The sequence below is a fragment of the Diceros bicornis genome, chromosome 11 (assembly GCF_020826845.1).
Source record: "Diceros bicornis minor isolate mBicDic1 chromosome 11, mDicBic1.mat.cur, whole genome shotgun sequence".
Classification (NCBI taxonomy): domain Eukaryota; kingdom Metazoa; phylum Chordata; class Mammalia; order Perissodactyla; family Rhinocerotidae; genus Diceros; species Diceros bicornis.
Genome location: NC_080750.1, coordinates 14,161,421 through 14,175,466, shown reverse-complemented (window position 1 = coordinate 14,175,466; position 14,046 = coordinate 14,161,421). Strand labels below are relative to the sequence as shown.

Below are 14,046 nucleotides of genomic sequence, written 5' to 3'. Positions count from 1 at the left end.
CAGTGCGGAAAACTCACGTAGGAGTTTTTCTTTCTTGGTCAGAACTTTAAAACTTTGCCAGTGTCTGGATTGTTCAGATGTTTCTCCATTTGTGAAACAATCTCCTTTGCTTCCGTCAGCACTCACATCAAGGACCTCATATAGGTATCTTGCTTTCTTCAGACGAATCAGACATAATGGGAGTCATTTATACACCTGCTTGGCCGAAGCTGGGGCATCCTGAGTAGAGAATCTTTTACTTTCTCTTCCTAGCTCATTTTTTAAAAATTATTCATTAATTTTTGTCCTTTTTTATTCTGTATCTCACGTTCTATTTTGTTTGCATCAGTAAAACTCAGTTTTTGTTTTGCCCTCAATCCGTAAATGGGTCTGGCTCTTTATTATTTCAGACTAGAAAGTAGTGAGCACGTGGCTCTCCCATTTTTCTGCTTCCCGGTGAACCTCACCACGTTTGATTTGGCATCTCCTCAAAAATGAGGGAGGGATACCGTAACTGTAAGATTTTCAAGGAAAAGGATGCATCTTTTACTTTTTTGCAGCTCCACAGAACCTTGCATTAAAAAAAAAAAAGACTCAATTTGTTTTGATTCACAAAGTATTTTCAGAAGGTCTTCTCCTTGAGTCACGTTTTGATTTTTACATTTTATTGCCCACTTCCTTTAATAGTAAACTTTTTCGACTTCTAAAAGTCGAGTATCTCTGTAAATATTCCAGGAGTAAAGGTCAAGTTCAGGTTTTTCTTGTCTTGCTTTCAGAGATGCTGTCCTTGGGTTTCACTTCTTTAGATCAAGTGAGATTCCGCAGGATTTGATTAATAGGAGCATTCCAAGAGGAACAGTGTGGGGTTCAGTGAGGTCAGTGGGGTTTCAGGGCTCTTTTTGCTGCAGGAAAAAAGAGAGTATTTCACTTCATAGAAAAGTGCCAAGAATGAACTTGAGCTACTCCATTCGTCAGTGTCGCATTTCACTTCTCTCTGCGGTGTGCTTCTAATTTATTGGATGCTCCGTAAGTGGAGGGGATTGGTATGTTGGAATTGGAAAAGTGACTAGGTGGTGCTTGCACAATTATATTTTTTGGTTTATTTTTCACTTAGGATGAGTCACTTTGATGTTTTGTAACCATTTCCTTAGTCCACAAAAGCAAAATAAGCTAGCCCCATGATATTTATGGAAAACAAATGTAAAGTTCTTCTAAAGAATTCCCGTACAACACACATATTTTAAAGTTCAACCACGTGGAACCATCTTAATTTTTCATGAAACATGCACTTTTGATGTTTGCTTTTTCATTTGAGACTTGCTATCTCCAAAACCGATTTTTGTTAGAGCAGTCAAAGTAAAAAGTAAAATTATGGCTCCAAAATGTTTAAACATTAATTAATTTAATTATTTAAACATTATTTAATTTGGATTCATTGAAAATAAGAGTTCGCCTTTATTCCATCTTAAATTACATTTTCTATGTGCACACATCTTTTCATTTTTTCAGAGAATTATGAGAATTCTGTGAAATCTATGCAAGTTTTGAAGATATATGTATAAAATAAAAGTTAAAATTATTAAAATATTTTCTGATAATAAGCTATTTTTATTTTAATCAAAATCTCTTAAAACATATACATTATATATTAAACTCTCCTTGTTTAAAAATCTCTCAAAGCATAGGGCTCATTGGTTGTACACTTTTTTTTGATTGTAGTAAAATATAAAATAAAATTTATATTAAATTTATATTATTTATGTTAAAATATAAAATGTATCATTTTAGCCATTTTGTTGTACACTTTTTATTTTTTTATTTTATTTTATTTTTTTGGTGAGGAAGATTGGCCTTGAGCTAACAACTGTGCCAATCCTCCTCTATTTTGTATGTGGGATGCCACCACAGCATGGCTTGATGAGTGGTGTATAGGTCCGCGCCCAGGATCCGAACCTGCAAACCCTGGGCCACTGAAGCGGAGCATATGAACTTAACCACTATACCACCAGGCTGACCCCTATTGTACACTTTTTAATCTTCAAGGTTCATCAGGGTCATTATTACTAAGTCTTTGCATTGGATGTGTTTAGTAGCATGAAATAAAATGTGACCTCTGAGCCCTCTGACAGAGTGGTCAACTGCATTTCTTAAATTAAATCCATGGTCTAATTTAAGAATATCAAGATACCTAATTTAAGAATATCAAAGTTTGCAAGATTTTTCTTTATTAATTTCATGGTATGTAAACATAGATCTTTAGAAATGATTTGTGTCAAGATGTTGGATATTGAAGTGGTTACGTAGCAATAGACGGAAATTAGTGGCTTTAGGATCCTTTTATCATGAAGATGCATGCTAGCCTGAATTCCCTCCACAAATTTTAAGATGCTGTTTTAATATTAGTGTGTAAATCTTTTGATGAGGGCTAGAGTTCTTCTGATGTCTTTAATTGAAATTATATTGCATAAAATAATGATAATGCCAATAAGTTATAATCCTAGTGGCATATATTAAACTTGAATCTGATTTTTTCCTATTGTTTTTAGCCATACTTGCCAGTGGATAGTTGTTGTCATAATGCATTTTCTTTGTCAAAGACTCAAGGTTGCTTGTTTGGGGACCAGGCTAGACTCTGGTAAGATGCTCCAGGTGGCATCCAGACGTCCCCTTTTGTTACCACACACTGCCTTTGGAAAGCCATCTCCAATTCTCTGGAGCTCTTTTCTGAATATTTCCATATTTCAAATACTTTTAACCCACTTCCATCTCAGGTGTGCCTACAGTGAGAATTGGAGAGAATTGGAGGCAATTATTTCAAGCTCAGTGAGCTAAAATGCTTCTAATTCAAAGATGAAGCATTACAAAAACATGCGCTTGAATAATGTTAAATTGACATCAAGGAACTACATTCATCCAGTTTTTCCCTTTCCTGATAACCTTAGTTAAGTCCTTCTCCTGCCCACTCACACAGAGTGGGACTTGCTTAAACCTATCTCCTTGCTTTATTTTCTTCATATAATTTATCAGTATCTGAAATTATCTTGTGTCTTTTCTTTAACTTTTTTTTGTCTTTCTCATTACACTAGTAAAATTGAAGAGACAGTGATTTTTGTGAATCTATTCACAGCTGCATTCCCAAAGCCCATGACAGTGACTAGAAGATGGTATGTGCTCAAAAAAAAAATCTATTTAATGAATGAACTCACTTCGTGGAGCATCCACTTTGTAGCACGTTTTAAAGTCAAGTTAAAATCCGCCTTTTACAATTGCCATCATGTTTGTTTGTTCCTTGATGTGTTTGAAGAAAACACAAGTGGATTTTAAAGTTATTCAGTGTCAGAACATAATTTAAAGAAAGAAGCAGATGCAAAGAACTCATCTGTTTGCCTTAGTTCAGTGAAAAATATTTTGCTGCTGTGTATACACTTCAATATTATTTATGCTACTATGTTTATTAAATGTGACTATTGGTAGCTAAATCTCATGGTGCAGTATGTGATATTTGTCAATACCATATTTCCCTTCTGAATATTGAAGTTGATTACCTATATGTAGTTCTCAAGGGACCGTTTAATATTATGTCAGTATTTGCGTTCGCTTGGGATCTGCTTTGAGACATAACACACATGCCTAACCTGCCTCCTACCTTTTCCTGGTGAGCTTTGATAACTAAAAGAATGCCTGAGTCTACCAGCCAGAAAGATCTGGTTAATGTTAACTGTTATTGCAAGAAGCAGAGTTTTTGTCAATAACTTCAGAAAGTCTAACCTAATTTACACAAAATACTAGCCATATTATAAATTTATGTGACGGTATGAGTTAAGGGTTAAAATTCTGATTCCACCATTTAATAGCTGTGTCATCTTGAGCCAATTACTCTATTTTTCTGTGCCTTACTTTCCTCATTTGTAAACTAGGGATACGAATACCTAGATCAAATGTTGCTGCAAGAATTAAAATTGCTGATATACATTAAGCAATGTGAACAGTAGAACAGAGCCTAATAGTAGTAGGCTTTATATGTTTCAGCTATTGTTATTATTATTTCCATTTAGATTCATTTGTAGCTCCATTTTTTTAGCTAATTTTCAAAGTAGCTAATTTTTATGTTAGTCAGAATTTGAACGCTGTGACTAGCCTAAGCAAAATGAAGACAGTGTCTAAATCTACCAGCGAAATTAAAAAATAGTGGTTATTTTGATTTGCATCATATTATATATCAGAACTGATGCACTGGCAACATTCAAATAAGAAAGATCTGTATTCTTAGAGTTAACTCAAACTGAAGATTAGTTCCTGTTCATACCAGGATAATTTTATGTGTAGACAGAAATATTTCCTGGAAACATACTTATCACAGTAACTTGAAATAATGAAGGAAAGTATCATATGCATAATGAAAAAAAAACCTAAGTATAGCAGCTTGCTTAATATGCAAATTAGGCAAGTGACTTTAATAGTTATTAACATATTGACTTGTACAGGTAACCTTCAGCTTCAGATTGTGTGGGATAGCAGATGGCTTTGTCCCCAGAGGCTAAGGATTGCCCTAAATGGGCTCCAACCAAAAGGGTAGAGAGAATAGCAGATTAACATAGTCTAAGCTGATTTGCAAACCACACATTCTAGTTTTCAGATACATTCTGTTTATCAGAACCATTTACCCAGTGACATCCTTTAAAACTGGAGTTATACTCTGGGATGGTAGAATGAATGAGTGGAGTTGAACTTACTCAACTTTTCCAGCTATACCAGCTGAGTATCACTGCATCTCAGGGGTGGAGTGGGGCTGGGGGAGAAATACCGATCCTCTAGAAGCACCAGTTTCTATTCTGAGCAGTCTACACAGTCCTCGTGGGCAGCAGAGAGATAGCTATTAGTGATGATAATAATCACCGCCTATTGTGAGTAGAGTGGTTGTATTAGTTTGCTAGGGCTGCCCTAACTAAGTACCACAAACTGAGTCACTTAAACAATAAAAAAAATTGTTGTCTAACAGATTTGGAGGCCAGAAGTCCAAGATCAAGGTGTCAGCAGGGCCATGCTCCCTCTGAAGGTGCTAGAGAAGGGGCTGCTCCAGGCCTCTCTCCTGGCTTCTGGTATTTTTTTGCCTTGTGGCAGCGTATCTCCAGTCTTCACATGGCATTCTCCCTGTGTGTCTGTCTTCACATGGCCATCTTCTTATAAGGACACCTGTCATATTAGATTAGGGGCCCACACTATGCCAGTAACATTTTCAATGACCGTGTTTCCAAATAAGGTCACATTCTGAGGTACTATGGGTTAGGACTTCAGCATGTGAATGGGGGGGGCCACAATTCAATCCATAATAGGTGACCATATATTTTTATTGTCCTAACTGGGACACTTGTGTAAGTGAAAGGGAGTACTATTAATAATTATTCGAGGACAACTAGCATAAACTGAGACTGCCTTAGACAAACCAGAATATATAGTCACTGTACCTATGAGAATGGTGTAATTTATCCCAATTTTATATGTTCAGTGAGGCTGAGTAACTTCACCAGAATTACAAAGAGGATGAGCAGTATTGAAACCCAGGACAATCAGATTCAAAAGAGGAGAAAAAGTTGTGCTTTTAAAAGAAGTTAACTTTTTCATGTTTATAGAGGAAATTTCTGTATTATGACACCAGGTAAAACAGGGAATGAATTTGTTATGCACGCCTCTCTAAAATTTGTTAGTATTCTTTAACTATATCTCTTTCCCTGCTGAGTTAGTTTTACCTATTATGAAAGAAAATGGTAACCTGGTATCTTATATTAGGCTTAATTAACATAATTTGCCTGCTGACTGCAAGTCTTTCATTTTTGTTTGCTGGCTATTCTCTAGGTATTTGGAGAGCAAGACCACACACACAGCTGTGTGATACAGAGAGAATAGCTGTGAATATTAAATTATCTTAGGCTTGCTAGAAAAATTCGGAAGTAACTGTTTGTAAGCGTAAACCACTTGACTGTTTTTATCATGCTTTATCCGTAACCTAGATTTGATTTGTTGATTGATTCAAATGTTCATAGATAAATAAGAAGGAAACATTTTAGCATTCTTCATTATCTATCAGTAAAGTAAAACAAACTTACTTTGAAAAATCTAAAAAACTATTTTGGTTTTCATACTTTATGAAGAAGAAAATAAAAAATTATATGGAATTCTGTGATGCAGGACTTAGGACCATCAGCAATAGCATTTTGCTGTTTTCTTCCGGTCCTTTCTGTGTGTGTGCGTGGTTAAAGGTTAAATGGTTATGAAATCAGTAAATGACAGTTCCTGCTGCTACTCCTTCTATCGCTGCTGAGTTGGTCAATACTACTGCTATTAATCTCATTTTCATTTTTGTCATCATCATCAAGGAGGAGAATTATAGAAATATTAGAGAAGTGAAATCATCGTGACTTAGAGACTGGATGTGGGGAGAAGTGAGTTAAAAGGGGATATCTTGGATGACTTGCAGGTTTCTTATTTGGTAACTGGATGAATGTGGCATAACGTCAGGACAGCATGTACAGGACGTGCAGGATCAGAGGGTAAGGATCATGAATTCAGGATAGTGCCTGCTGAATTTGAGTTGTTTGTGAGGTATCCAAATGACAATACCTGGTGGACAAATGGATATGGGGCTCAACAGAGAGATCCGGAATTAAGATAAACACGTACTATCAATTTAGGATTAAAATAAGATTATCTTTTCATGGCCGTTCAAATAAATTGGACTCTGAGCTTTTATTCTTCTATGAAAAGCCACACCTTCCTAGGGTCACAACTATAATCAGGTCAGGAATTCCAGGTCGACTTAGTGCAAAGGTTGATTTTGTCTCACAGAAGAAGTTGGTAAGTCTGGAAAGTTCATTAAATAGTCCTGTCCTGTTTGTGTGCCATTGTTATTTTTAGGGTTTTTTTTCCATTTTGGTGATTGTCATCATTTTACAGTGCCCAGTTCAAAGGGAGAGTCCCGGGTGCCCCTCCTCAAGGAGGAGAGGCTGGGAAAAGGCCACTGTGCTGGGGACTCTGCTACGGTTGCTTCCCCACTGTGTTACTGGTGAAAACACAAAGTTCATAGACCAGGGCAAGGCCCCCTGTGCCATGAGGGCCTCAAAACCCAGGAATGTAGCCATCCATTTCATGAAGCAGTGTCAGGGTCTGGGGAGAGGGCAGGGAACGCCATGAGGAAAAGTGACCGTTGGATTGAGCACCAAGGAGCTGGCTGTTGCCCTGAGAAGGGAGTTCACTGGACTAGTGTGAGTGGCACCTGACTCAACAGGAGTGAGAATCAAAGGGGACGTGAGAGGAGAGGACGAGCACACACTACTCATCGAAAGGCCCGTCTCTGAGGGGAAGGAAAGACGGAGAGAAGGTTTACATTTGCTGAAGGCAGATATTTTATTGAGTTGATCTTTGATTGCAGTCAGGGTCTAGCCTCCTGCCATGTAAGTACAGTGTTAAATGAAAGAATAAATGAATTAGTGGTTTTGAGTTACTGTCCATTCTATAATTAAACTTTGACCAGATGGCAGCTTCTCCAGGAGATTCCTCCTGGAGAGCAAATTTTGTCACATTTTTGTCATTTCACAGTAGAATTCTTCTTCTTCTTCTTCTTCTTCTTTTTTTTTTTTTTTTGTGAGGAAGATCAGCCCTGAGCTAACATCCGTGCTAATCCTCCTCTTTTTGCTGAGGAAGACCGGCTCCGAGCTAACATCTATTGCCAATCCTCCTCCTTTTTTTTTTCCCCAAAGCCCCAGTAGATAGTTGTATGTCATGGTTGCACATCCTTCCAGTTGCTGTATGTGGGACGCGGCCTCAGCATGGCTGGAGAAGCCGTGCGTCGGTGCGCGCCCGGGATCCGAACCTGGGCCGCCAGTAGTGGAGCGCGCGCACTTAACCACTAAGCCACGGGGCCAGCCCCACAGTAGAATTCTTTTAAACGTGATGGATATATGTATGATTACTTGTTTTTAAAAAATGATTTGGCTGTTTTCTAAATAACCTCTAGATGAGAGGTACTTGTTATATCAGAAAGTATGGATCAATTATTATTTAGTTTAACTACCAATGGTTCTGTTTAACATTCACCAATTTTATTAAATTCTTTTGAAACTCGTCACCCTGAGAGAGAATATGAAATCTTTTTTTAAAACAAAGAATTAATCAGCCAGTTAAATAAAGACCTCCGTAATACAGTGACAGAACACATTGATTAATATAAAATCCTATTAACAAATTCTTAAAATTAGGAGATGTAATTGGGACTCAAGAGTTAAAAAGAGTATGCAGGAAGCCTGCTGCTGGCCGATGTTGTTTGTGTCTGCGTGCTGGAAGTGCTCTGGGCTCAGTCCCTCTCCTCAGGAGGGCGCGGTGGCAGTCCACTGCCCTCAGCTGCCCCTGGTGTGTCACCTGGCTGTTCCTGGAGCCTCTCCTTGGCGGTGCCCGGAGCATACATGGTGACCAGATCTGAGTCGGGGGGGAGCGATGGCACAGTGCTTGCTTGCTGCTTTCCGTTTTGCTGACTTGGTGGCTTTCTTTATTTGTAGGTGAGCGTCCCTATCAATGCCCTTACTGTGAAAAAGGATTCAGTAAAAATGATGGACTGAAGATGCACATTCGTACTCACACCAGGGTAAGATTATATTCTGTCTCATTAATATTGATTATAAAAACCATGCTTATTTTTTAAAAAAGATATTTGACTTGACATGAGAAAATAAAGGTGATGTTGGGGATATTTTTTTTTTAAAGATAAAACAATGAAAGAAAAAAACATCCAAACCCCAAAAGGATCCCCATTCTTTGAATTTTGAGTCAGTCTGTAAGTGTTATAAATGACAAACTACCAAGTAAATAGATTGTAACATTTTAATACTAAAAATAAGATGTTGTCTTGCAGAGTATTGTCCAGTAATGGGAACATTCTTGAATAGAGGCGAGTCTGTCAGCATGTGACTGTTAATTAATATATATGAGCAAGTATATTTGCAAGAAAGACATTGAAAATAGTGGAAATTATTAGGAGAGGTGGAAAACAAGGGAGGACATCTCATTGCTTTACTGGGCATGCCTGGCGCTGGTTACATTCTTTTGCTGAGAGTGCCCTTTGTTCCTCTGCTGTCAACACCTCTCACTGGACTATTGTCATTCTGTTTTAAGTGACTTTTCCAGACTCAAGCATCTGCCAGAAAATGTGAGCAGCTCACACTCCATCCAGATACATTTCTAGTTTAGGGCACAATTAGACACTTTATATGAACTTTCCATTTGGAAATATCATGTTGTTTTAAATAGCTCTTCTTGATTTTGTTCTCTCTGTCTTTTCACTGCATTATCTTTTCAATTTGGCTGCTTAAAAGTGCTTATGGTCTGTATATAAAGGACATATTTTTTCAAATTTTAAGAGATGTGCCTAATCCCCTTAAGGAAAATTCTGATTTAGGCCTCTCCCGGATTTCCTTTTTTACCTTAGCTATAAAATAAAAACTTTAGGAAAACACATAATAATAATATCCTTTCCAGCATAATAATATTCTGGCCTTCCACTTCAGTTCTGTAGGCCATGAAAGATACACTCTGAGGTCCTGTTAAGAAAATACTGTTATCTTTGTGGTGGAACAGGGAGGCAGCTTCTCTACTCATTAAAGCAAATTTATAGCAGGTTTCTCGTTTTGGTTTATAATATATTAATGTTATATGAATATTAGGAATTGGAGTATATATGTTGCTTAACTATGGGGACACGTTCTGAGAAGTGTGTTGTTAGGCTATTTCTTCACTGTGCAGACGTCATAGAGTGTGCTTACATAAACCCAGATGGTATAGCCAACTACACACCTAGGCTATTTGCTACTAATCTTACAGGGCCACCATCGCATAAGTGGTCCATTGTTGACAGAAACATCGTTATTTGGCACATGACTGTATTTACTAGATATAAAATTACTTTATAAACAGTAAAGGATTAGACAAATATTATTGCTCATAATGACTTAAATATGCGTATTCAAAATATTTATTTCGCAGTGAGCATTATTAAGGAGGTGTAAGTTAGTTTTAGTGTAGTTAGAAGGTTATTTTATATGTATACAGTTGTCACAGAGGTGTCAATAATGTGTTTTAAAGATGCCAACATACAGGCAGAGGAACCATGGTTCTTCTCATTGAAACTAGTGATGTTAACCAAAATATGGGCATTCTGGGTGCATATCATATTGTTTCACATGATTACCGATGATAGTCATGATCCTACCACAGAGGAGACTGTTTCCATCACTGCAGGAAAAAATACCTTTTGGGTTTTCTCAAGAAAGGGTGATATTTCCAATTCAGCTGATTTGTTTTTTACTTTGTTTTAATATCAAGTTTATTAATGAGACTAATACAAATAGTTAAAATAAGTACAAAGACCACTAATTACATGCCAGGTACTGTTCTAGGCCTTCACATTTATTAATTCATTTAAGAAGCCTCACACCAATTCATTAATGAATTTAACAATTCATTTAAGACTCTATGAGGTAGGTATTATTATGATCCCTTTTTAAAAAATAATAAACTGAGGTACAAGCAAGTGAGTAGCAGAGTTGAGACTGGAATCCAGGCAGAGACCTGGGCGTTGGCTGCAGAGACCACGCCCTCACCTACTACACACATTTGCCTTTTATTCAATTAAATATTTTCTCATCCTGCTGATTCTGATATACTTTCCTGTGTATTTTCAAACTAAACAAACTGCAGCAATGACGCCAACTTTAAAAGTCTCATGTTCTTGTGAATATTTGAGCCTTACTCAGGGATCTCCAAACTTGCACCAGGTGCAGGTGGTACCTTGTTAGCAGCCCTCAAGCAGTTGTAACTGCACAGAGAAGAAAACAAACCCCAGCCTTGGCTCAGGGAATGCCAGAGAGGGCTCGACTAGAAGCACCCAGGATTTAGACAGAATCCCACACGGTTCGTAGAGAGCACTAGCATAGGAACAGAGGAATAGATACAAGCCTTTCGGGTTTTGCCTCAAACTCTTCTTTAATTTTTCTTTTTCATGCAATATTTATATTTTATCACAGATGGCTTTAGTTGTGAAATCCTGTTTTCCAAGCATTAGATAAATAGAGATGTTCTTTGCATATTAGTGACAGTTTTCACAAGCTAATTATCAGCTAATGCAGTCAAGTTAATATCAAGAACCACAAGAGACTTTTTGAAAAAAGTTCTAGAGGAACAATCTCTGCAAGTTCCTATTTTCTCATTTGGGTTTTGTGTACGTTTGGTATTAATACATTTGGTATTATTTGGGGTTATAAATTTTAATTCAAAAAGGACATCCTTGGAGCCGGCCCGGTGGTGCAAGCGGTTAAGTGCTCACGCTCCACTGTGGCAACCTGGGGTTTGCCGGTTCTGATGCCGGGTGCACAACGGCGCACCGCTTGGCAAGCCATGCTGTGGCGGCGTCCCATATAAAGTGGAGGAGGATGGGCACGGATGTTAGCCCAGGGCCACTCTTCCTCAGCAAAAAGAGGAGGATTGGCAGATGTTAGCTCCAGGCTGATCTCCTCACACACACGAAAAAAGATACCCTTGTATTTGGACCATAATACATCTCAGTTTCAATTTTGTATTTATGTTTGGTATTTAGATAGCTCTAATTCCGGACTTTTTAAATCTTATTTCAAAAGCAAATTTTAATTCCATTACAACAACAGTAACAAAAACGATATGATTTAGCAAGTTACATCTTTAAGAAGTTTTGGTGGGTCTACACTAAATGCCGTGCTATGCCTTCACCCCATGGTTTGCATTCTGCAGTTACTGCGTGGATGCCTCTGAGAAGGAACACAGAGTCCCTCTGGGTATTGTTTATAGGGCCCAGCAAGGGCCCCAAGTGTGAGAAATGCTTTTGCTGAAATCCTAATTTTGCTAAAAGGCTAAACAGTCATTGGTCTTTCATGGAGAGGCAGGGATGGTAATTTCTTCATTTCCTCCAATACGTTTTCTTTCTATTTGGTTTTTAGCACATTGACTATGTTGTGCTAAATGTGCTTTTCTTTGTATTCATCCTGTTGTATCTGTGGTTTGTTATTATTAGTTAAATTTTGGAAAATGCTCAGCTATTTTTTTCCAACTATTTCTTTGGTCTCTTTCTTTTTCTCTTCTTCTCATGGAATGCCAGTTACATATGTTGGATGGTTTGATATCGTCCTGTAGCTCTTGATAGTTCTTGTTCATTTTTATTTTGTTTTGCTTGCTTTTGGTTTTTAATCATGGATTTTTTCTCTTTGAATCTTTGTGTTTCTAATTTCTATTGACAAATTTTCAATTTCACTGCTTTTTCCTCTGTCGTGCCCGGTTGGCCTATTGAAGGAGTTCATCTTTGATACCATGTTTTTCAGTTCTAGTGTTTCCATTTGGCTTTTTTGAATAGTTTCCATCTCTCTGTTGAAACTGCCCATTTGTTCCTGCATGTTGTCCACCTTTTCACTGGATTCTTTGACATATTAATTATAGTTATTTTAAATTCTCTGATAGTTCCACCATCTGGACCATCTTTCGATCTCATTGTGTCATCTATTCTATCTCTTGATAATGGGCTGGGGAGGGTTTGCTTTTTGAGTGTCACACAAAATTTTGATTCAATGCCTTTTATTGTGTGTAAAAGGATAGTAGAGACTGAAATAGATACTATTTGTGCCTGGAAATTGGTACACCTCTTCTGCCAGGCCTTGAATGTAAGGAGTTGAACTAATCTAGTTAGTAGTTGAGCTAGAGTTGGGTTTTGTTGTTGCTATGGTTACCATAGGCTTTAAGCTCCTCCAGTGGTGGGCTGCTGTTTCCTTATTGTCAGTGGGAGGTCTGGAGGGCCAGGGATTTTCCACAGTAATTCTGCTCTATCCGGTTTTAGCAGACCCTTCATGCCCTCACCACAGAAGAGGTTTCTCTCTCTCTCTGCCTTTGCCCCTCTATCTGTTGTAGTCATCCACTGCTTGTTACTCAGCACAAGACTTGAATGGGACAGAGGGCTTTCTTGATTCTCCTGCTCTAGCGTTAGAATGAGTCAGGTTCTAGGCACCTGAGCCTCCAGAATGGGGCTTTCTCAGCATTCCTACCCCTGCCCCAGTGGCGGGCAACTTTTGCCTCTGCCTCAGTTCAGGGTCTAGGGATGCAGTGTCCTAGCCACTAGCCACACATTTCAGTTAATTGGTTGTAATTAATTGAAATTATATAAAAATAAAATTGCACTTTTTCATTCACACTAGCCACTTTGCAAGTGCTTAATAGGATACGTGTCTTGTGTCTACCGTTTCAGACAGCACAGATATAGAACGTTTCCTTCATCACAGAAAGTTCAATTGTACGGCACAGGTCTAGAGGGCAGCTGAACTCGGCCTTGTATCCGTGGAGTGTTTGGGCATTAGTGAGTTTCCCGCTCCTCTTCGGGCAGCAGCAGACCTCTTCTGTGGATCTTTGTGGATCTTGGGTTTGAGCCCCTCTCCTGCATGTCAGTGCAGGGTGGGGGGTGTGGGCAAGGTTCTGTCCCTCCCCAGAGGCAAAGGCCTTTGCCTGGGACCAGAGCGCCCGAGGGTTTCCTGCCTCACCCCCAGCAGCAGGTGGCTTTCGCTTCCAGGCAGGAAGTAAGATCTGGGACATGGCAGGTGTCTTGCTCTTCACTCAGAGGCAGAAGGCATTTGTTTCCTGTGTCAGAAGGGTCTGTGGCCTCGGCAGTTTTGTGCTTATTCCCCGGTGGTGGCCAGTCACCACCTTGTACTCATGTGGGGACCAGAATGCAGATGGGTTTCTTCTGGTACTCCTGTTCTGTCTTCACACCCTGTCAGGCCCTGCACTCTGTGTCACTGAGGGAGCTCCCTCAGGTCTGCCCCTCATCTTTCTCATGAGCATCTGGTAGAGCCAGTAGAAAAGAAGTCGTGGATGGTGTGGACTTCCAGTATATTTGGGTCCCCATAATTCTAATCTCAGTTGTTCCTATAGCCCACAATGGACCTTTGAGAATTCTTGAAAGCTTTGTTTTCTTCCTACCCACTTTGGCGGCACCTGCCTCTTCCTCTGTTC

General features: G+C 38.7%; 1 protein-coding gene across 7 annotated transcripts in view; it reads left to right on the top strand.

The window, feature by feature from the left end:
* PRDM5 (PR/SET domain 5) overlaps nucleotides 1–14,046 on the top strand; it is a 197,411-nt gene that overhangs the window by 137,176 nt on the left and 46,189 nt on the right. For all 7 annotated transcript variants that reach the window (XM_058549984.1, XM_058549986.1, XM_058549982.1 and 4 more), the window contains one exon: nucleotides 8,529–8,614. In XM_058549984.1, the coding sequence (XP_058405967.1) occupies nucleotides 8,529–8,614 (86 nt within the window). The remainder of the gene's footprint in view (nucleotides 1–8,528; nucleotides 8,615–14,046) is intronic.